General features: G+C 42.2%; 1 protein-coding gene across 1 annotated transcript; it reads right to left on the bottom strand.

The window, feature by feature from the left end:
• Positions 1-5,778: 5,778 nt before the first annotated feature.
• Positions 5,779-15,319, bottom strand: LOC139561743 (nuclear receptor subfamily 4 group A member 1-like). The gene is made up of 7 exons (XM_071379015.1): positions 15,180-15,319; positions 12,668-13,500; positions 12,324-12,453; positions 11,868-12,031; positions 11,439-11,641; positions 11,076-11,254; positions 5,779-7,763 (listed from the first exon to the last, which is right to left on the bottom strand). Exons 2-7 carry the CDS (start codon positions 13,496-13,498, stop codon positions 7,501-7,503), a joined length of 1,770 nt encoding a protein of 589 aa, XP_071235116.1. The 5' UTR covers positions 13,499-13,500; positions 15,180-15,319; the 3' UTR covers positions 5,779-7,500.
• Positions 15,320-16,142: the final 823 nt, after the last annotated feature.

Raw genomic sequence — 16,142 nt, 5'->3', positions numbered from 1 at the left:
TCTGACCGAAACATCCACAATAAATGTGCAGAAGTAGTTTCTGCGGCTGTTGCAGTGTCGCTATGTCGTTTACTTTAAGGCAAAGCGCCGTGCTAAACCAGCAAAGTGTCTGGTTTTCAGATGTTTACTCTAAACCCCAGCTAAACTAAACAACACCATATTGTTTTCTACAATTAAGTCAACTTTGGGGCTGTTATTTCCTGCACCACAAAGAAGAGAAGAATGATTATGTGCGTGTTAACATTTCACTTCTAAAGGCCAGAACTGGCCACCAGTTTATGTCATTAGGGTGAACATATTTTACCCATTAGTAGTATGATATGTGAGTGAAATCTTAGTAGTATGATACAGTATGGGTTGTCTGGGTGGAATGGAATGGATTAATTATTGTCAGGTCAAACCTTAGGGGTTGATTTTATATCACCATCGTTCCAGGATGACCTTATTTTACAGCTTTAACCCATCTTCAAAATTTGATCTATAGTTTAGGCTTGCCTATCAAAAACAATGGACAAATCCAGTACATCGATCCCCATTCAAATGATGAGTAACAAATAAGTTTGGACTCCTTTACCTTTGTGTGGTTCCACTGGCTCGAACATGTTGTTCCACTGGCTCTGTTGGTTGTAGTTTGGTTCTTACATCACCAGAGGGGTCTGGATTTGATTTCCACATACAGTGCATTCGGAAAGTATTCAGACCCCGTGACTTTTTCCACATTTTGTTATGTTAGAGCCTTATTCTAAAATGGATTCAATTGTTTTGTTTCCTCATCAATCTACACACAATACCCCATAATGAACATTTTGTGGGGTATTTTGTGTAGATTGATGAGGGAAAAAAGAATTGAATCCATTTTAGAATAAGGCTTTAACGTAAGAAAATGTGGAAAAAGTTAAGGGGTCGGAGTACTTTCCGAATGCACTGTATACTGAATGAACTGTAAGTCACTCTGGATAACATTTACAGTATCTGTCCACAAAGGTCAACATTCCCTTTACCGCTAGATACCACCATGTGCACTCCTGTAAATCTCCCACTGGATAGGAGCGTCTGCCAAAATGACCAGATGCCAAGTGTATACTACATAAGTGTATATGACTGTATATTGTCATACGCTGTATTCCTAATGAAAGTAGAGATGGTGTACAGAATAGTCCCTAGGTTATATGTCCACTGGTCTCTGATGATGTCTAGCCTCTGTCAGCCCTGAATGGGGACTACACCCATATGTCCATCCACTCACTGTACCCATCAGATTGTGGGCAGCATGACTGGACCTTTTAATTGTAATACATGTCTCTGTGTGAGCTTTTATATAGCCTCCCCTTCTTTTCTCCTCATGCCCCCATTTTCCACTCTGGCTGCCAACATTAAAATCCAGATGGCTGGAGTGTGGTCTGAGATCAGATGTCCAGGGGAGTATTGGCTGAACACGGTTTCCAATTTCCCTGATCTGTGATTGGCAAAGGACAGACTGCCGATCATGGGTGCTGTGCCAATGTGAACACATTTTGCGCACCTCTCCCCTTGACAGCCCAATTTCAAAAAGCACCACAGTGGTAATAGCAAGTCTTGATAACAGCAACATATTGCTTGCTTTGATTTGTATTTATTCCTGGGGTCCAGGAAGAGTAGCTGTTATACATAACAATATATTCACAGATTTCACAACACTACTCTACCACATATCTACAGTACAAAATCCATGTGTACGTGTGTGTGTATAGTGCGCATGTTATCGTGTGTGTATGCATGTGTCTGTGCCTATGTTTGTGTTGCTTCACAGTCCCCTCTGTTCCATACGGTGTATTTTTATCTGTTTTTATATCAAATTTTACTGCTTGCATCAGTTACTTGATGTGAAATAGAGTTCCATGTAGTCATAGCTCTATGTAGTACTGTGCGCCTCCCATAGTCTGGACTTGGGGACTGTGAAGAGACATCTTGTGGCATGTCTTGTGGGGTATGCATGGGTGTCCGAGCTGTGCGTCAGCAGTTCAAGCAGACAGCTCGGTGCTCACATGATCACATCTTGCCCTACTGTATGTCTGATCTTGATTTATCTGCTTTGTAGCCTCTTTTATCCAGCCAGGGGGTTGATACACAGTGGTAGTGGATGGAGTGAGTAATCTCCATTGTCCATATATTGAAATATACACTGCTCAAAAAAATAAAGGGAACACTAAAATAACACATCCTAGATCTGAATGAAGGAAATATTCGTATTAAATACTTTTTTCTTTACATAGTTGAATGTGCTGACAACAAAATCACACAAAAATTATCAATGGAAATCAAATGTATCAACCCATGGAGGTCTGGATTTGGAGTCACACCCAAAATTAAAGTGGAAAACCACACTACAGGCTGATCCAACTTTGATGTAATGTCCTTAAAACAAGTCAAAATGAGGCTCAGTAGTGTGTGGGGCCTCCACGTGCCTGTATGACCTCCCTACAACGCCTGGGCATGCTCCTGATGAGGTGGCGGATGGTCTCCTGAGGGATCTCCTCCCAGACCTGGACTAAAGCATCCGCCAACTCCTGGACAGTCTGTGGTGCAACGTGGCGTTGGTGGATTGAGCGAGACATGATGTCCCAGATGTGCTCAATTGGATTCAGGTCTGGGGAACGGGCGGGCCAGTCCATAGCATCAATGCCTTCCTCTTGCAGAAACTGTTGACACACTCCAGCCACATGAGGTCTAGCATTGTCTTGCATTAGGAGGAACCCAGGGCCAACCGCACCAGCATATGGTCTCACAAGGGGTCTGAGGATCTCATCTCGGTACCTAATGGCAGTCAGGCTACCTCTGGCGAGCACATGGAGGGCTGTGCGGCCCCCCAAAGAAATGCCACCCCACACCATGACTGACCCACCGCCAAACCGGTCATGCTGGAGGATGTTGCAGGCAGCAGAACGTTCTCCACGGCGTCTCCAGACTCTGTCACGTCTGTCACATGTTCTCAGTGTGAACCTGCTTTCATCTGTGAAGAGCACAGGGCGCCAGTGGCGAATTTGCCAATCTTGGTGTTCTCTGGCAAATGCCAAACGTCCTGCACGGTGTTGGGCTGTAAGCACAACCCCCACCTGTGGACGTCGGGCCCTCATACCACCCTCATGGAGTCTGTTTCTGACCGTTTGAGCAGACACATGCACATTTGTGGCCTGCTGGAGGTCATTTTGCAGGGCTCTGGCAGTGCTCCTCCTGCTCCTCCTTGCACAAAGGCGGAGGTAGTGGTCCTGCTGGTGGGTTGTTGCCCTCCTACGGCCTCCTCCACGTCTCCTGATGTACTGGCCTGTCTCCTGGTACTGTCTCCATGCTCTGGACACTACGCTGACAGACACAGCAAACCTTCTTGCCACAGCTCGCATTGATGTGCCATCCTGGATGAGCTGCACTACCTGAGCCACTTGTGTGGGTTGTAGACTCCGTCTCATGCTACCACTAGAGTGAAAGCACCGCCAGCATTCAAAAGTGACCAAAACATCAGCCAGGAAGCATAGGAACTGAGAAGTGGTCTGTGGTCACCACCTGCAGAACCACTCCTTTATTGGGGGTGTCTTGCTAATTGGCTATAATTTCCACCTGTTGTCTATTCCATTTGCACAACAGCATGTGAAATTTATTGTCAATCAGTGTTGCTTCCTAAGTGGACAGTTTGATTTCACAGAAGTGTGATTGACTTGGAGTTACATTGTGTTGTTTAAGTGTTCCCTTTATTTTTTTGAGCAGTGTATGTACAAAAATATATGGACATATAACAAAATTGCCTGTTTTCATATATTTCGACATATATGTTTATATATTTAAAAATATGCTGTGGGAATACATTTTGACAGCATGCTGTGATAGCTAGTAAAATATATTCCAAAATATATTTCATAAATATATGTTGCCATGTGAATGGAAAATGTATATTTTTACCTTACATACTGTAGCTAGGCTACATTAAAATCCAATGCATAAAACTACACATTTCAGCACTAAATTACATTAGCATAATGTGGTATACTTAAAAAAGTTATGAATGAATGACTCGTGACTGACAACTAAAAGAGTGCTTTCAATAATCTTTATTTCTTGCTCAAATAACCATTGGTGAATTGTGGCATGGGAGTCACTGTAAAGTCGCATCTGAAACACAAATATAATGTACAAATTATCTCTGTGCACTTAACATCTGTATGTGAAAATAATGTATTGTATTACAACCGATTCCTTCACCTCGTGCCCATTTTCAGACACACAAGTTGACAGTGACCCTTTGGATAAAGCAGAGACAGAGTCAGTGAAAATATTCCACAGAAGATGAAGAATAAATTAGGGGTTAATGTTCATGAACATCAAAGCAAAATGATACAAAATACTACTTAAATTGGCTGGGGTCTGTCCATTGGCAGCTGAGGATCCAGACCAGAAGGATCCACTGCAGGAGAGAAAAATATGATTATTTTTTGCTAGAAATAATCTATCTAGCTAGACAGTTCTGAGACACCCAACCCTCACTAAAACTAGCTAAATTAGCTAGCTAGCAAGCAACGCATTGCTTGGTTAGCCTAGAAAATTAAACAATAGCTTTGGCAATTAAATGATATCTAATACAAACATGACATTAACTCTACTCAACTTTCATTTTCAAAACAATTCTTACCTTGGTCAGTCACACTGCACTTCTGTGGCAAGCTAAAGAAGGAGCTAGCTAGCCCGACAAAAACTCTTGCTTGCAGTTGAATAAATCACTTCTTCCTATGTCACCCACCAGGTTAAAAGTATTTTAATTCAATGTTAAGAATGTATAATCAAATAAAATGGCATTATCCAAGAGATATTTTTGGGGATGACAGCTGCTCGTCTCTTTCTGAAGAAAATTCTAAATTGCAATGGCTGCTCTGTCGGTTGAAGGCAGGGCTCGGGAACATTACAACTTTTGACTGACAGCCCGGAAAAATATATGTTATAGATTCAAGTGTCTTTTCGAAATAAACACCTAATTTATTTGTACTGTTTCATAAGTGGCAGGTAGGCCATACCTCAATAACTGTAGAATGCATTTTTAACTACAACTCAATGATCCATCTTTTGCATGTAAAACACAAATTTCAGAACCTAATGTTAAGGTACCAGAGGTCAATAGAGACTCAACATTACCATCCGGGAAGGTTGTGAGGTGTGTGTGTGTGTATTGTATGCATATATTTTACAAATATAAGTACATGTATTTTTTTTCATATATATTTGATATAGAGATTTTCCCAATCTATTTAATTATATTATTTTCCCATATGGGATACTACAGAAAAGCTCTGCCATACTATGTACAGTAATACATTGTGTGGTTTATACAGCCCAATAACAAAGAAACTCAAAGGGGAACAACCAAAATTCATATTGTAAGGTGTTAGTATCAGCTACTTTGAGTATATCATATAATATGCCTAGACAACACTATGGAAAAGAAGACGCCCACACAGTTATGACGTCATGTGCCCCTGTGTGGCACAGAGCATGAAAGTTCCCTTTCTATCAATCTTATCTAGAAACTAAGCAAGTGGTTTTACTGAAAGGAAGGAACTGATCCCGGTAATGATGTCATGAAAATCAAACCAATGGTGTACAACTTCGGCTGCAGAACAGCCTCTAGACTAGAGAAAGAGTTTTATCCACAGGAGGCTGCTGAGGAGAGGACGGCTCATAATAATTTACTACACACATCATCATAAAAGTATGTCTGTGAAATAATATCATGACATTTAAGAAAAATGGCAACAAATGTTGTATTTTGAAATTGTATTTTAATATTAAACTTTTTCTTCCTCAATATATATATATGTACCACATTACGAAAACTCACAAATATAAAGTATTTATGTTATAAGTATACACACGTGTCACAAACAAACATAGAAAAAGAAGCAGGAAACATTTGTATAAATCTATATACTGTGTTAGAACGCTGAAGTGCTCTTAGCTGCTCGTGGTTTTGTCACATTTCACCATGTAATGACTTAAGAAATCACTTGAAGTTAATTTCAAGAACAAAATAAAAACAACATATAATAAAACTGCACACACTCCTCCTGAAGGAGCGTGTGTAAGGCAACATTTGCAGTAGCAGAGGTTTATATATACACACAGTTAAGGATAGAAAGCTATAGGGTCACATGTGTGAGTGGATCCATGTTACAGCTAAACTGTGAAACTATACTATGCTATAATCGTTCACATTCATAAAAATAAATGTATTTATGATTTTTATCCCTGGACTATTCTTAGGCTATTCCAAATCATGGGGTTTCTAACCTCTGTTTTCAAGTATCTCTTGGTATGCACATTTTCATTTCAGCCAATCGTACTTCACCAAGTCTGTTTGAATGTTATAGATTTACAGACTTTATAGCAGTGAGATGGTTGGAATGAAAACCTAAATACACAGGAGTTCGTCACTATTTAATGATTTGAAACTTTTTTTAAAGGCACTTTTCAAACATTATAATTCTGCTGGCATGTTTCTCTTTTTAAGGACTCATGGCTATAACATTAGAGTTAAGGAAAATAACTGTTTTGTTTCAGTAATATGATTTTCCTGCCATTAAAACCCACATGAAATGTTGGTGTAGTTTGAGTAAAAATGATGGCACCTTTTTAGAAACATTAAGGCTTTGGGGTTTATGAGCTGTAAATGTCACAACAATAGCCAGCTATCACCGCAGGCAGACAGATGGAAAGCTTCCCTTTGGTCCAATACCTTGTAAAGGTGTGGTATCAGGACTACAAATGGCTATTATAACAGTTTTAGTGAAAATATTCACTTTTGAAATGTAAGACCTAACAGTTGTCGTTAAGAAAGGCTTGTGAACTGGAGACCCCAGTGTTTGACTCTGTTTGTCTCTCGACGCGTCAACTTTGAACAGCTATTAAATTAAATCTATTGGGATGTGAAGACTCCATAGGATTTTTGAGAACTTGGGTTTAAGTGGGTGTTCAGGTGTGAACATAATGCAGTTTATTTCCCTCAGAGCTGTACATACACACCAACTGTCTCCCAATATTTTGCAACCTACAAAGAAACAAACGTAAACATTTTGCATAGCGATAAAGCCACTCCACAAACTCACACTTACAAAAGAGACCAAAAACTTGAAATGTCCACTCGTGTCTGTGTCTTCTTCTCTCTTGTTGGATGATGTCCATGAGAATTCCACAGATTGGAAAATAGACATCCAATTCTGCCACCCACAGGTCTTTGTTTTTAAAACTAAATGTGAGAAAAATACAGGCAGAATCAGACACTTGTCATTAAGTCAGTGCACTGGAAAGGGGCAAGGCCACGCCACTTCAGTGGAGGGGGGGTGCCTCCTATCCATATTCATCACTCAGAAGTCCCAAATGTAATGGACTCGGACAACGGCCCCCTATTCACCTCCTCAGTTTATCGTATTTTTGTCCCCTCACATCATCACTTAATCACTCCTCTTCATCTTTTTATCTGTCCTTTCAGAAAGGTAAGGTATCCATGAAGATTTTGTCTACGATGGGCGGTGGGGGAACCAGGTCCTCCAGCTTCAGGTAGAAGATGCGCTGCAGGCCCTGGGTGCAGAGGGTGCGCAGCTCCGGGAGCTTCCCCAGTAGTCGGGACAGGAAGTTGGGCTGGGGCCTCCCCGCATCGGAGCCACTGCTGTTCACATGGTCCCTCAGACAGGTGATGAGGCAGTTCTGGAACTCCTCCACCCGTTTGGGCTCTTTAAGGCCATGGCGATCTGAGGAGAAACCAAAAGGAGAAACATCTTGATGAGAAACGTGAATGGGCATTTCACTGTACCATTTACAACTGCTGTATCCTGTGCACGTGAGCAATAAACTCTGATTCATTTGATTTTGATTTTGATTTGGCTATAGCCTATATCACATGCATATGTTATGCTTGTTTCAGTGTTAGAACTACAGTGCCTTCAGAAAATATTAATACCCCTTGACTTAGTCCACATTTTGTTGTGTTACAGCCTGTATTCAAAATGTATGAAATTTATTTTATTTCTCCCCCATCTACACACAATACCCCATAATGACGAAGAGAAAACATCTTTATTGAAAATGAAATACAGAAATATCTCATTTACATATATATTCACACCCCTGAGTCAATACTTTGTAGAAGCACCTTTGGCAGAGATTACAGCTGTGAGTCTTTCTGGGTAAGTCTCTAAGAGCCTTCCACACCTGGAGTGCGCAACATTTGCTCACGTTCTTTTCAAAATTCTTCAAGGTTGGTTGCTGATCATTGCTAGACAACCATTTTTAGGTCTTCCCATAGATTTTCAAGTAGATTTAAGACAAAACTGTAACTCTGCCGCTCAGGAACATTCACTGTCTTTTTGGTAAGCAACTCCAGTGTGAATTTGGCCTTGTGTTTTAGGTTATTGTCCTGCTGAAAGATTAATTCATCTCCCAGTGTCTGGTGGAAAGCAGACTGAACCAGGATTTTTGCCTGTGCTTAGCTCTATTCCATTTATTTTTTATCCTGAAATACTCCAGAGTCCTTAACGATTATAAGCATACACATAACATGACACAGCCACCACAATGCTTGAAAATATGGAGAGTGGTACTCAGCAATGTGTTGTTTTGGAATTGTCCCAAACATAACACTTTGTATTCAGGACAAAAAGTTAATTGCTTTGCTACATTTGTTTTGCAGTATTACTTTAGTGCCTTGTTGCAATCAGGATGTATGTTTTGGAATATAATTGTATTTATGTACAGGCTTCCTTCTTTTCACTGTCAGTTAGGTTAGTATTGTGGAGTTACTACAATGTTGTTGATCCATTCTCAGTTTTCTCCTATCACAGCCATTAAACTGTAACGGTTTTAAAGTCACAATTGGCCTCATGGTGAAATCCCTGAGCGGTGGGCCTCCCAAGTGGCGCAGGGGTCTAAGGCACTGCATCGCAGTGCTAGAGGCGTCACTACAGACCCGGGTTCGATCCTGGGCTGTATCACAACCGGCCAAGATCGGGAATTCCATAGGGCGGCACACAATTGGCCAAGCGTCGTCCAGGTTAGGGGAGGGTTTGGCTGGGGGGGATTTAATTGGCTCATTGCGCTCTAGCGACTCCTTGTGGCAGGCCGGGCGCCTGCAGGCTGAACTCCGGTCGTCAGTTGAACGGTGTTTCCTCCAACACATTGGTGCGATTGGCTTCCGGGTTAAGCGGGCGGCTGTTAAGAACAACGGTTTGGCGGGTCATGTTTCGGAGGACGCATGACTCGACCTTTGCCTCCCGAGACTGTTGGGGATTTTCAGAGAAATAGGGGGTAAAATACAAAAAAAACGATATATATCCCTGAGCAGATTCCTTCCTCTTCGGCAATTGAGTTAGGAAGGACACCTGTATGTTTGTAGTGACTGGGTGTATTGACACACCATCCAAAGTTTAATTAATAACTTCACCCTGCTCAAACGGATAATCAATGTCTGTATTATAATTTTTTGGACTCATTTATCCATTTTACCCAATAGGTGCCCTTCTTTGGAGGCATTGGAAAACCTCCCTGGTCTTTGCGGTTGAATCTGTGTTTGAAATTCACTGCTCGACTGAGGGACCTTAGAGATAATTGTATGTGTGGAGTAGAGAGATGAGGTAGTAAAACATCATGTTAAACACTATTATTGCACACAGAGTGAATCCATGCAACTTATTATGTGACTTGTTACGCAAATGTTTACTCCTGAACTTATTTAGGTTTGCCATAACAAAGGGGTTGAATACTTATTGACTTAAAACTTCTTACGGATCAAATCCCGTTAACAGGATAGATTTGACAACATCTGGTGAAATTGCAGAGCGCCAAATTCAAACCACAGAAATATAAATATTCAACATTCACGAAAATACAAGTGTAATTCATCAAAATAAAGCTTAAAATTTCTTGTTAATCCAGCCGCTGTCAGATTTCAAAAGGGCTTTAAGGCGAAAGCACACCATGCGATTATCTGAGGACAGCGCCCCGCGTACAAAAACATGAAAACCATTTTTCAACCAGGCAGGTGCGACACGGAAGTAAGAAATAGCAATATAATAAATGCCTTCCCTTTGAAGATCTTCATCTTTTTGCAATCCCAAATGTCTCAGTGACACAATGAATGGTTGTTTTGTTCGATAAATTCCTTCTTTATATCCCCAAAATGTCAATTTATTTGGCACGTTTGATTCAGAAATACACCGGTTCCAACTCGCACAACATGACTACAAGGTATCTAATAAGTTACCTGTATACTTGGTCCAAACATTTCAAACAACGTTTCTAATCCAACCTCAGGTACCCTAAAATGTAAATAATCAATCAAATTTAAGACGGAATAAACTGTTTCCAATACCGGAGAAAAACAACGAGGAGCGCGCTCCTGTTCACACGCACAAAAAGACTAGAGTCCACCTGAGTGACACATAGAAAGAATAAGACTACTTCTTCATTTTTCAAAAGAAAATCATGGAACAATTTCTAAAGACTGTTGACATCTAGTGGAAGCCATAGGAACTGCAATCTGGGCCCTAATAAATCAGGTTTCCCATAGAAAAGCATTGGAAAACACAATGACCTCAAAAAAATGTTTCCATGGATGGATTGTGCTCGGGGTTTCGCCTGCCAAATCAGTTCTGTTATACTCACAGACATTATTTTAACAGGTTTAGAAACTTTAGAGTGTTTTCTATCCAATACTATATATGCATATGCATATCCTATCCTTCTGGGCCTGAGTAACAGGCAGTTTACTTTGGGCATGCTTTTCATCCGGACGTGAAAATACTGCCCCCTAGCCCAAAGAAGTTATTAAGACATTTCAGCCTTTAATTTTTCATTAATTTGTAAAAACTTCTAAAAACATTATTCCACTTTGACCTTATGTGTAGGCCAGTGACACACAATCTAAATTCAATCTATTTTATGTGAAGGGGTGTGAATACTTTCTGAAGGCACTGTACACTTGGTTATTCCTTTCAGCTCCTAGTGGAGCAAATAAGTGGCTCACTAAAACTGTATAGTGAAAGTGTGTGTGTGTGTGTGTGTCTCACCTGTGATGATGACGAGTGCTGCAAGGCAGGCGAATGAGGACACGTCCAAGTTCATGCGGTGGAGGCTCTGGGAGAAGTCCATGATGGAGTCGATCCAGTCGCCAAAGCCTCGCACACACTGCATACGGTGAAGTACCACGCCGTTGCAGAAGATCAGCTTGTCTTTCTCAGGACTCGACCTAGACACAGAACAGTCTTAACATATATTGTAGAAACATTGGGCACACATTTGTGTTTTTTACGGAGTAAATGTGTGCATCCCAAATGGCACTATTCCCTATTTACTGCAATACTTTTGACCAGTGCCCATAGGGAATAAGATGCCATTTGGGATGCAGACAATGGTTACAGTGGTAATTATACCTGTATGCTAGCCGGAGGATAAAGAGTTCCACGAAAGCAGATTCCAGGAGCAGCTCCTGGTCTTCCGGGCAGAAGGCGGTGAATTCTGGGATGGTCTCGGCCCATTTCCGAATCACATCCATGGTGCCTGTCAGCAGGTCGTAGAACTGCTGGATGTCATTGGCATCCTCTTTCTCTGATAGGCTGGCCACTGTCTCCTGGTACTGAGGAGTGGATAGAGGAAAGAAAGGGATGACTCACTGCCTCTGATGTCCTCTTCACAACATGTAGTGTGAAATGGGATCGAGATCACTGCCATCAAATAAGCTTAATTACATAACTATATTATAGCGAGAAGCTTAACTTTAACAACAGCAACTGGCTAAATTCTGAGAGAGATTCAGACAACCGATAATATGATGTTCCATGAGTCACGTCTGGAGGTCTTACCTTGGAGTAGTCCAGCTTTCCGATGGCGGGGTTGGAGTCTATGTGAGCCCTGACAAGAGAGGCGATGATGTTGACGGGTGGGGTGGTGGACACTGACTCTAGCACTGTCTTGGATTTAGAGGGCAGACGACCCCTGCGACCTTTCAGGTTGTCTGTGCGGACGACTGTAAGTGAGAGAAAAAAATAATTACTCTCACTGACTGTACCTGTCTGAGATTCTCATGTGACTGTCACCGCAAGCCTCCGTTTCACTGAATAACGGCTATATCCATTTCAGTTGATCTTTTTATATGACTGGGCACAGTAAACTTGCCTAGTTAAATAAAATAAAAAAGCTTCAGTTTCACATGGCTTTCATTCTTAGCTTGGGTTTCACATGATTGTCATTGCAACTTAGTTTTCACGTCACATATACTAGACACTGAAGGCTTTAAGGGAGTGTGACATGGCATTTACCTTCCTTCACCATTCCCACCCCCAGGCACTTCTGGAAACGGCAGAATTGGCAGCGGTTCCTTCGCCGCTTGTCTACTGGACAGTCTTTGTTGGCTAGGCACACATATTTAGCATTCTTCTGTACAGTTCGCTGCAAGAACAAAAAACAAAGAACAGTGTGATTATTTTCCTGCGCATTTGTCAAAGTTCCCCTTTCTCTTTTATAATCAGTTTCTTACTAGTGAACACTTCTACTGAAACTGGAGCCAAGTTAATGTATGAATATTAAAGATGTTATTATGTGTAAATTAATCATAAAAATCATGAAATAATAATAATAATATAACTACTGTGAAGCGTCCTACCTTAAAGAAGCCCTTGCAGCCCTCACAGGTGCGGACCCCGTAGTGCTGACAGGAGGCGTTGTCCCCACACACCGCACAGCGACCCTCGTTGGCCCCGGGGCTGCCGGTCTTAGGGGACAACATGGGCCTCTCCATGAGCCCGGGGCTGTCCATGGACCCCTGGTCTAGGGACAAGGGGGCATAATGGAGCTGGGAGGCATGCCTCTGGGAGGGCTGAAAGAAAGGGTCCTCCTCACCCTGCTGGGGGCCCTGGTGCTGCCCCAGGGGGGAGTGCTGCTCTGTGGTGGGGATGAAGGTGAAGAAGGAGGGTTGCTGAGCCAGGCTTGACTTATCGGGCACCCAGCACCCAGGGTCTGGGGAGTAGGGGCTGAAGGGTGAGTCCCAGACTGGGCCAGGCTGGCTCTGGAAGCCCGGGTTGGGTGGGGAGGGGGCGGCTGATGCGGGGCTGCCATAGTAATCGGAGCCGCAGGAGGACAGCGTCTCGTCGAGGTAGCTGAGGGCGAAGGAGCCCGGGTAGCAGCTGTATACCTGGATGTCGTCCAGTTTAAAGGCTGAGTGCTGAGCCTGAGGGCTGGAGGCGCTGCCGGCTGAGTAGCCGGAGGGGGCGGTGGAGGCGGAGGTGGTGATCTGGCAGGAGTAGGTGTCAAACTCGCCCACATAGCCGCTGCCCACCAGGGTGTTGATGCTGGGGAGGGAGGAGGCGGTGAGCTGGTCCCGCTCGGCACCAATGTCCATGGTCAGCTTAGCACTGAGTTCAGGGTTCAGGAACTCAGAGCTGTAGTAGTTGTTGTCGTAGGGCACAGTTCCATACTGAGTTTGAACACAGGGCATTGCTAGAAAAAAAATTGAAAACAGTATTTAATAAAAATATTCCAAAGACATTCACTTAGGAAAATAATTGAAATGGTGCCAGTAATGTTGAGTAATGTAGGCCAACCTGCCGTACGCTCCAAGCTCACCATCACCCCAGTCAAACCAGGTGCAATAACCATAAACAAGTCAACAACACTGAAGAAACTTAACCGTTCTTAGGAATCCCTTTTTAACACCTCTCCAACAGTGCATCTTGACATCATCCCATCCCATACAGAAACACTTCCATCCCCCCTTCTCACACTGACACAGCTTTAGGCCTGTTGGTACCCCTTTGGTGATTCTGAGAAAGCCTGGAAAACCAGTTGTCCGGATGATGGGGAGATAGTCTTGCTGGAGGATATTGCGTTACTGGCTTTTAATGCTACGATTATGAACAGGGCAACCCTCCTCCCCAAGGACTGACAGTACTAAGGAGTCCAGGGGATTGGGTTTCAGGGTGGGCTAAATGCCAGCTGAAGAGGGGAAGGTGACAGGGCCGGCAGGGCTGGGGGGGGGGGGGGGGGGGGGTGCTAGGGTGTATTTAGCAGCTGGACATGTGTGTGTGTTTCATGTCTACCTCAGAACTGTCAATATCAGATAAATTTTGGATCTGGTGGACTTTTCTCCATGAGGTGTTATCTCACGGAATCTCTATAGCCCTATTCTGCCCCTAAGCAGTGACTGTTTTTATCTCTTAGCATGTGCTTTGGTGAGAACTATACACCTGTTGCACACAAACTAAAGTAAGAAACATCGTTGACCTGTGAAAAGGGTGCCAACATCAAAAGGTCACAAGTTAACTTCTGAACTCTGTGTGGAACATGCATGCAAAGGATATGTGTGCATCATCTGATAAGCTGAAGACAAGAGGATACAACAATGAGACATCTGATACTGCCACCGCCTCTTGAACACAGTAAAACGACTGGCCATATCTCCACCTGTCTGCCTTTCATAATAGTAGCCTAAATATGTAGCAATGTGACGCATAAGCCTATTTATTTAAAATAATACAGATGGATTAAGTTTCAAATAACCGACCATGAAGAGCAAATCATACAAAACTAGAAATATCCAACCACTCACATGCTCAACTATTTCCTTTCAATATTTCAAGCCTCGAAATGATGTAATCATAAAGGCTACACAGCAAACAATACTTGGGCTATTTCAAGACCATCAATACACCCCTATTGGCCCCATAGAAAAGGACCTATAAAATAGCCCTATAACAGGGAGTGTGCGGCTGGTCACAACACTGACCAACACATACGCAAGTCACAAGTGTGACAGCGCTCAATGTTGAATGCAGTCAAGTCTACAACGATATACACGACATCTAGCATTTGGTCTGACATGTTATTTACTTATTATTTGATTGACAGTTTCAGCAGCTGTAGCCTACTCGAATGGGAACGTAGCATCTATACATTGAATTGGCTGTATGCCATTAGAAAATAGAACATTTTAATTACCAAGAAAACAAAAATAAGCAATTGCAAGTAGGCTAAAATGCAACAAATCATTACATTAAGCAAGCGTTTTAGTGGGATAAAGTTTTCAAAGAATAAAAAGGCATCCCTGCCAATCGGATCCATAAAAAACAGTGAAGCGCACTAAGCATGCATGCAAAATATAAGAAATAACTTTTACTAACCTGCTGTATAAATCCTCAATTCCTTAGCCAACGTCTCATTTATTCCGAGTGATGGATAAACATCAAGTGTGTTACAACCTCTGTTTACAATTCTGAAAGGGAATGAAATCTTCAGACTTGAGGTACAGCGCAATATATACAGTCACTTGTATTTTGCCGTTACGTCAGGTAGTCCCGGCTCTAGGCGTGTCTTTTCCCATAAAAGGCAAACGGGGCGGTGACTTTTCCGGGTCAGGAGCCAATGGCATCGTTCTCACACAGACGTCCTCATCACTCTGACGCACGCTCGGGATTCCATTGACGCAAGCGCCTGCGGAGTTGTCTGATCTAAATTTAGACTTTTTTACATACGTGGTGCTATTACCGCCTGGTATAGGCTAAAAATAAACGTCTGATGATGACATTGTATTGCTAAAAAGGAATTTAAAATTGATAACTGACAAATGAGTGCCAGAAATAATAATAATTATAGGTTTGTCATCTCAAGGAAGTCCTTGTAAAGCCTAAATGCTGGGTCGTTTTGTTTAAGTCTATTTACACTATAGGCTATTCAAATTGTACACGATGTAGCCTATATATATATAGGCTAGTATGTCTAGTCTAACAAATAATTTGCAAACAGGAACATACATATAAGGAGTTTATAAACACAATTGCTCAGTTAGGCCTAACCCAATGGCTATAAGGTCTAGCAGTAGGCCTATCTTCTAAGTACAATGTAACAACAATGAGTAATTACAATACTTGTTAAACTGTACATACATGAATAATTACACAGTAATAATTGCACTGTAATGTAAAGGGTAACCCTAATTAATGACATAAGACATTAATGACGTTACATATTGTAATATTTAAAGCCTTTTTATGAATGATTTGGCCTATATAATTACCATAGCCTATAGCCTAACAGTCTACAAAGCCTGTGTCCCAAATCTCAACCCTTTTCCCCAACGTGCACTT

This window comes from Salvelinus alpinus, chromosome 2, assembly GCF_045679555.1.
Source record: "Salvelinus alpinus chromosome 2, SLU_Salpinus.1, whole genome shotgun sequence".
Classification (NCBI taxonomy): domain Eukaryota; kingdom Metazoa; phylum Chordata; class Actinopteri; order Salmoniformes; family Salmonidae; genus Salvelinus; species Salvelinus alpinus.
Note: the sequence above shows the minus strand (reverse complement) of the source record. Positions and strands in the feature narration are given on the sequence as shown.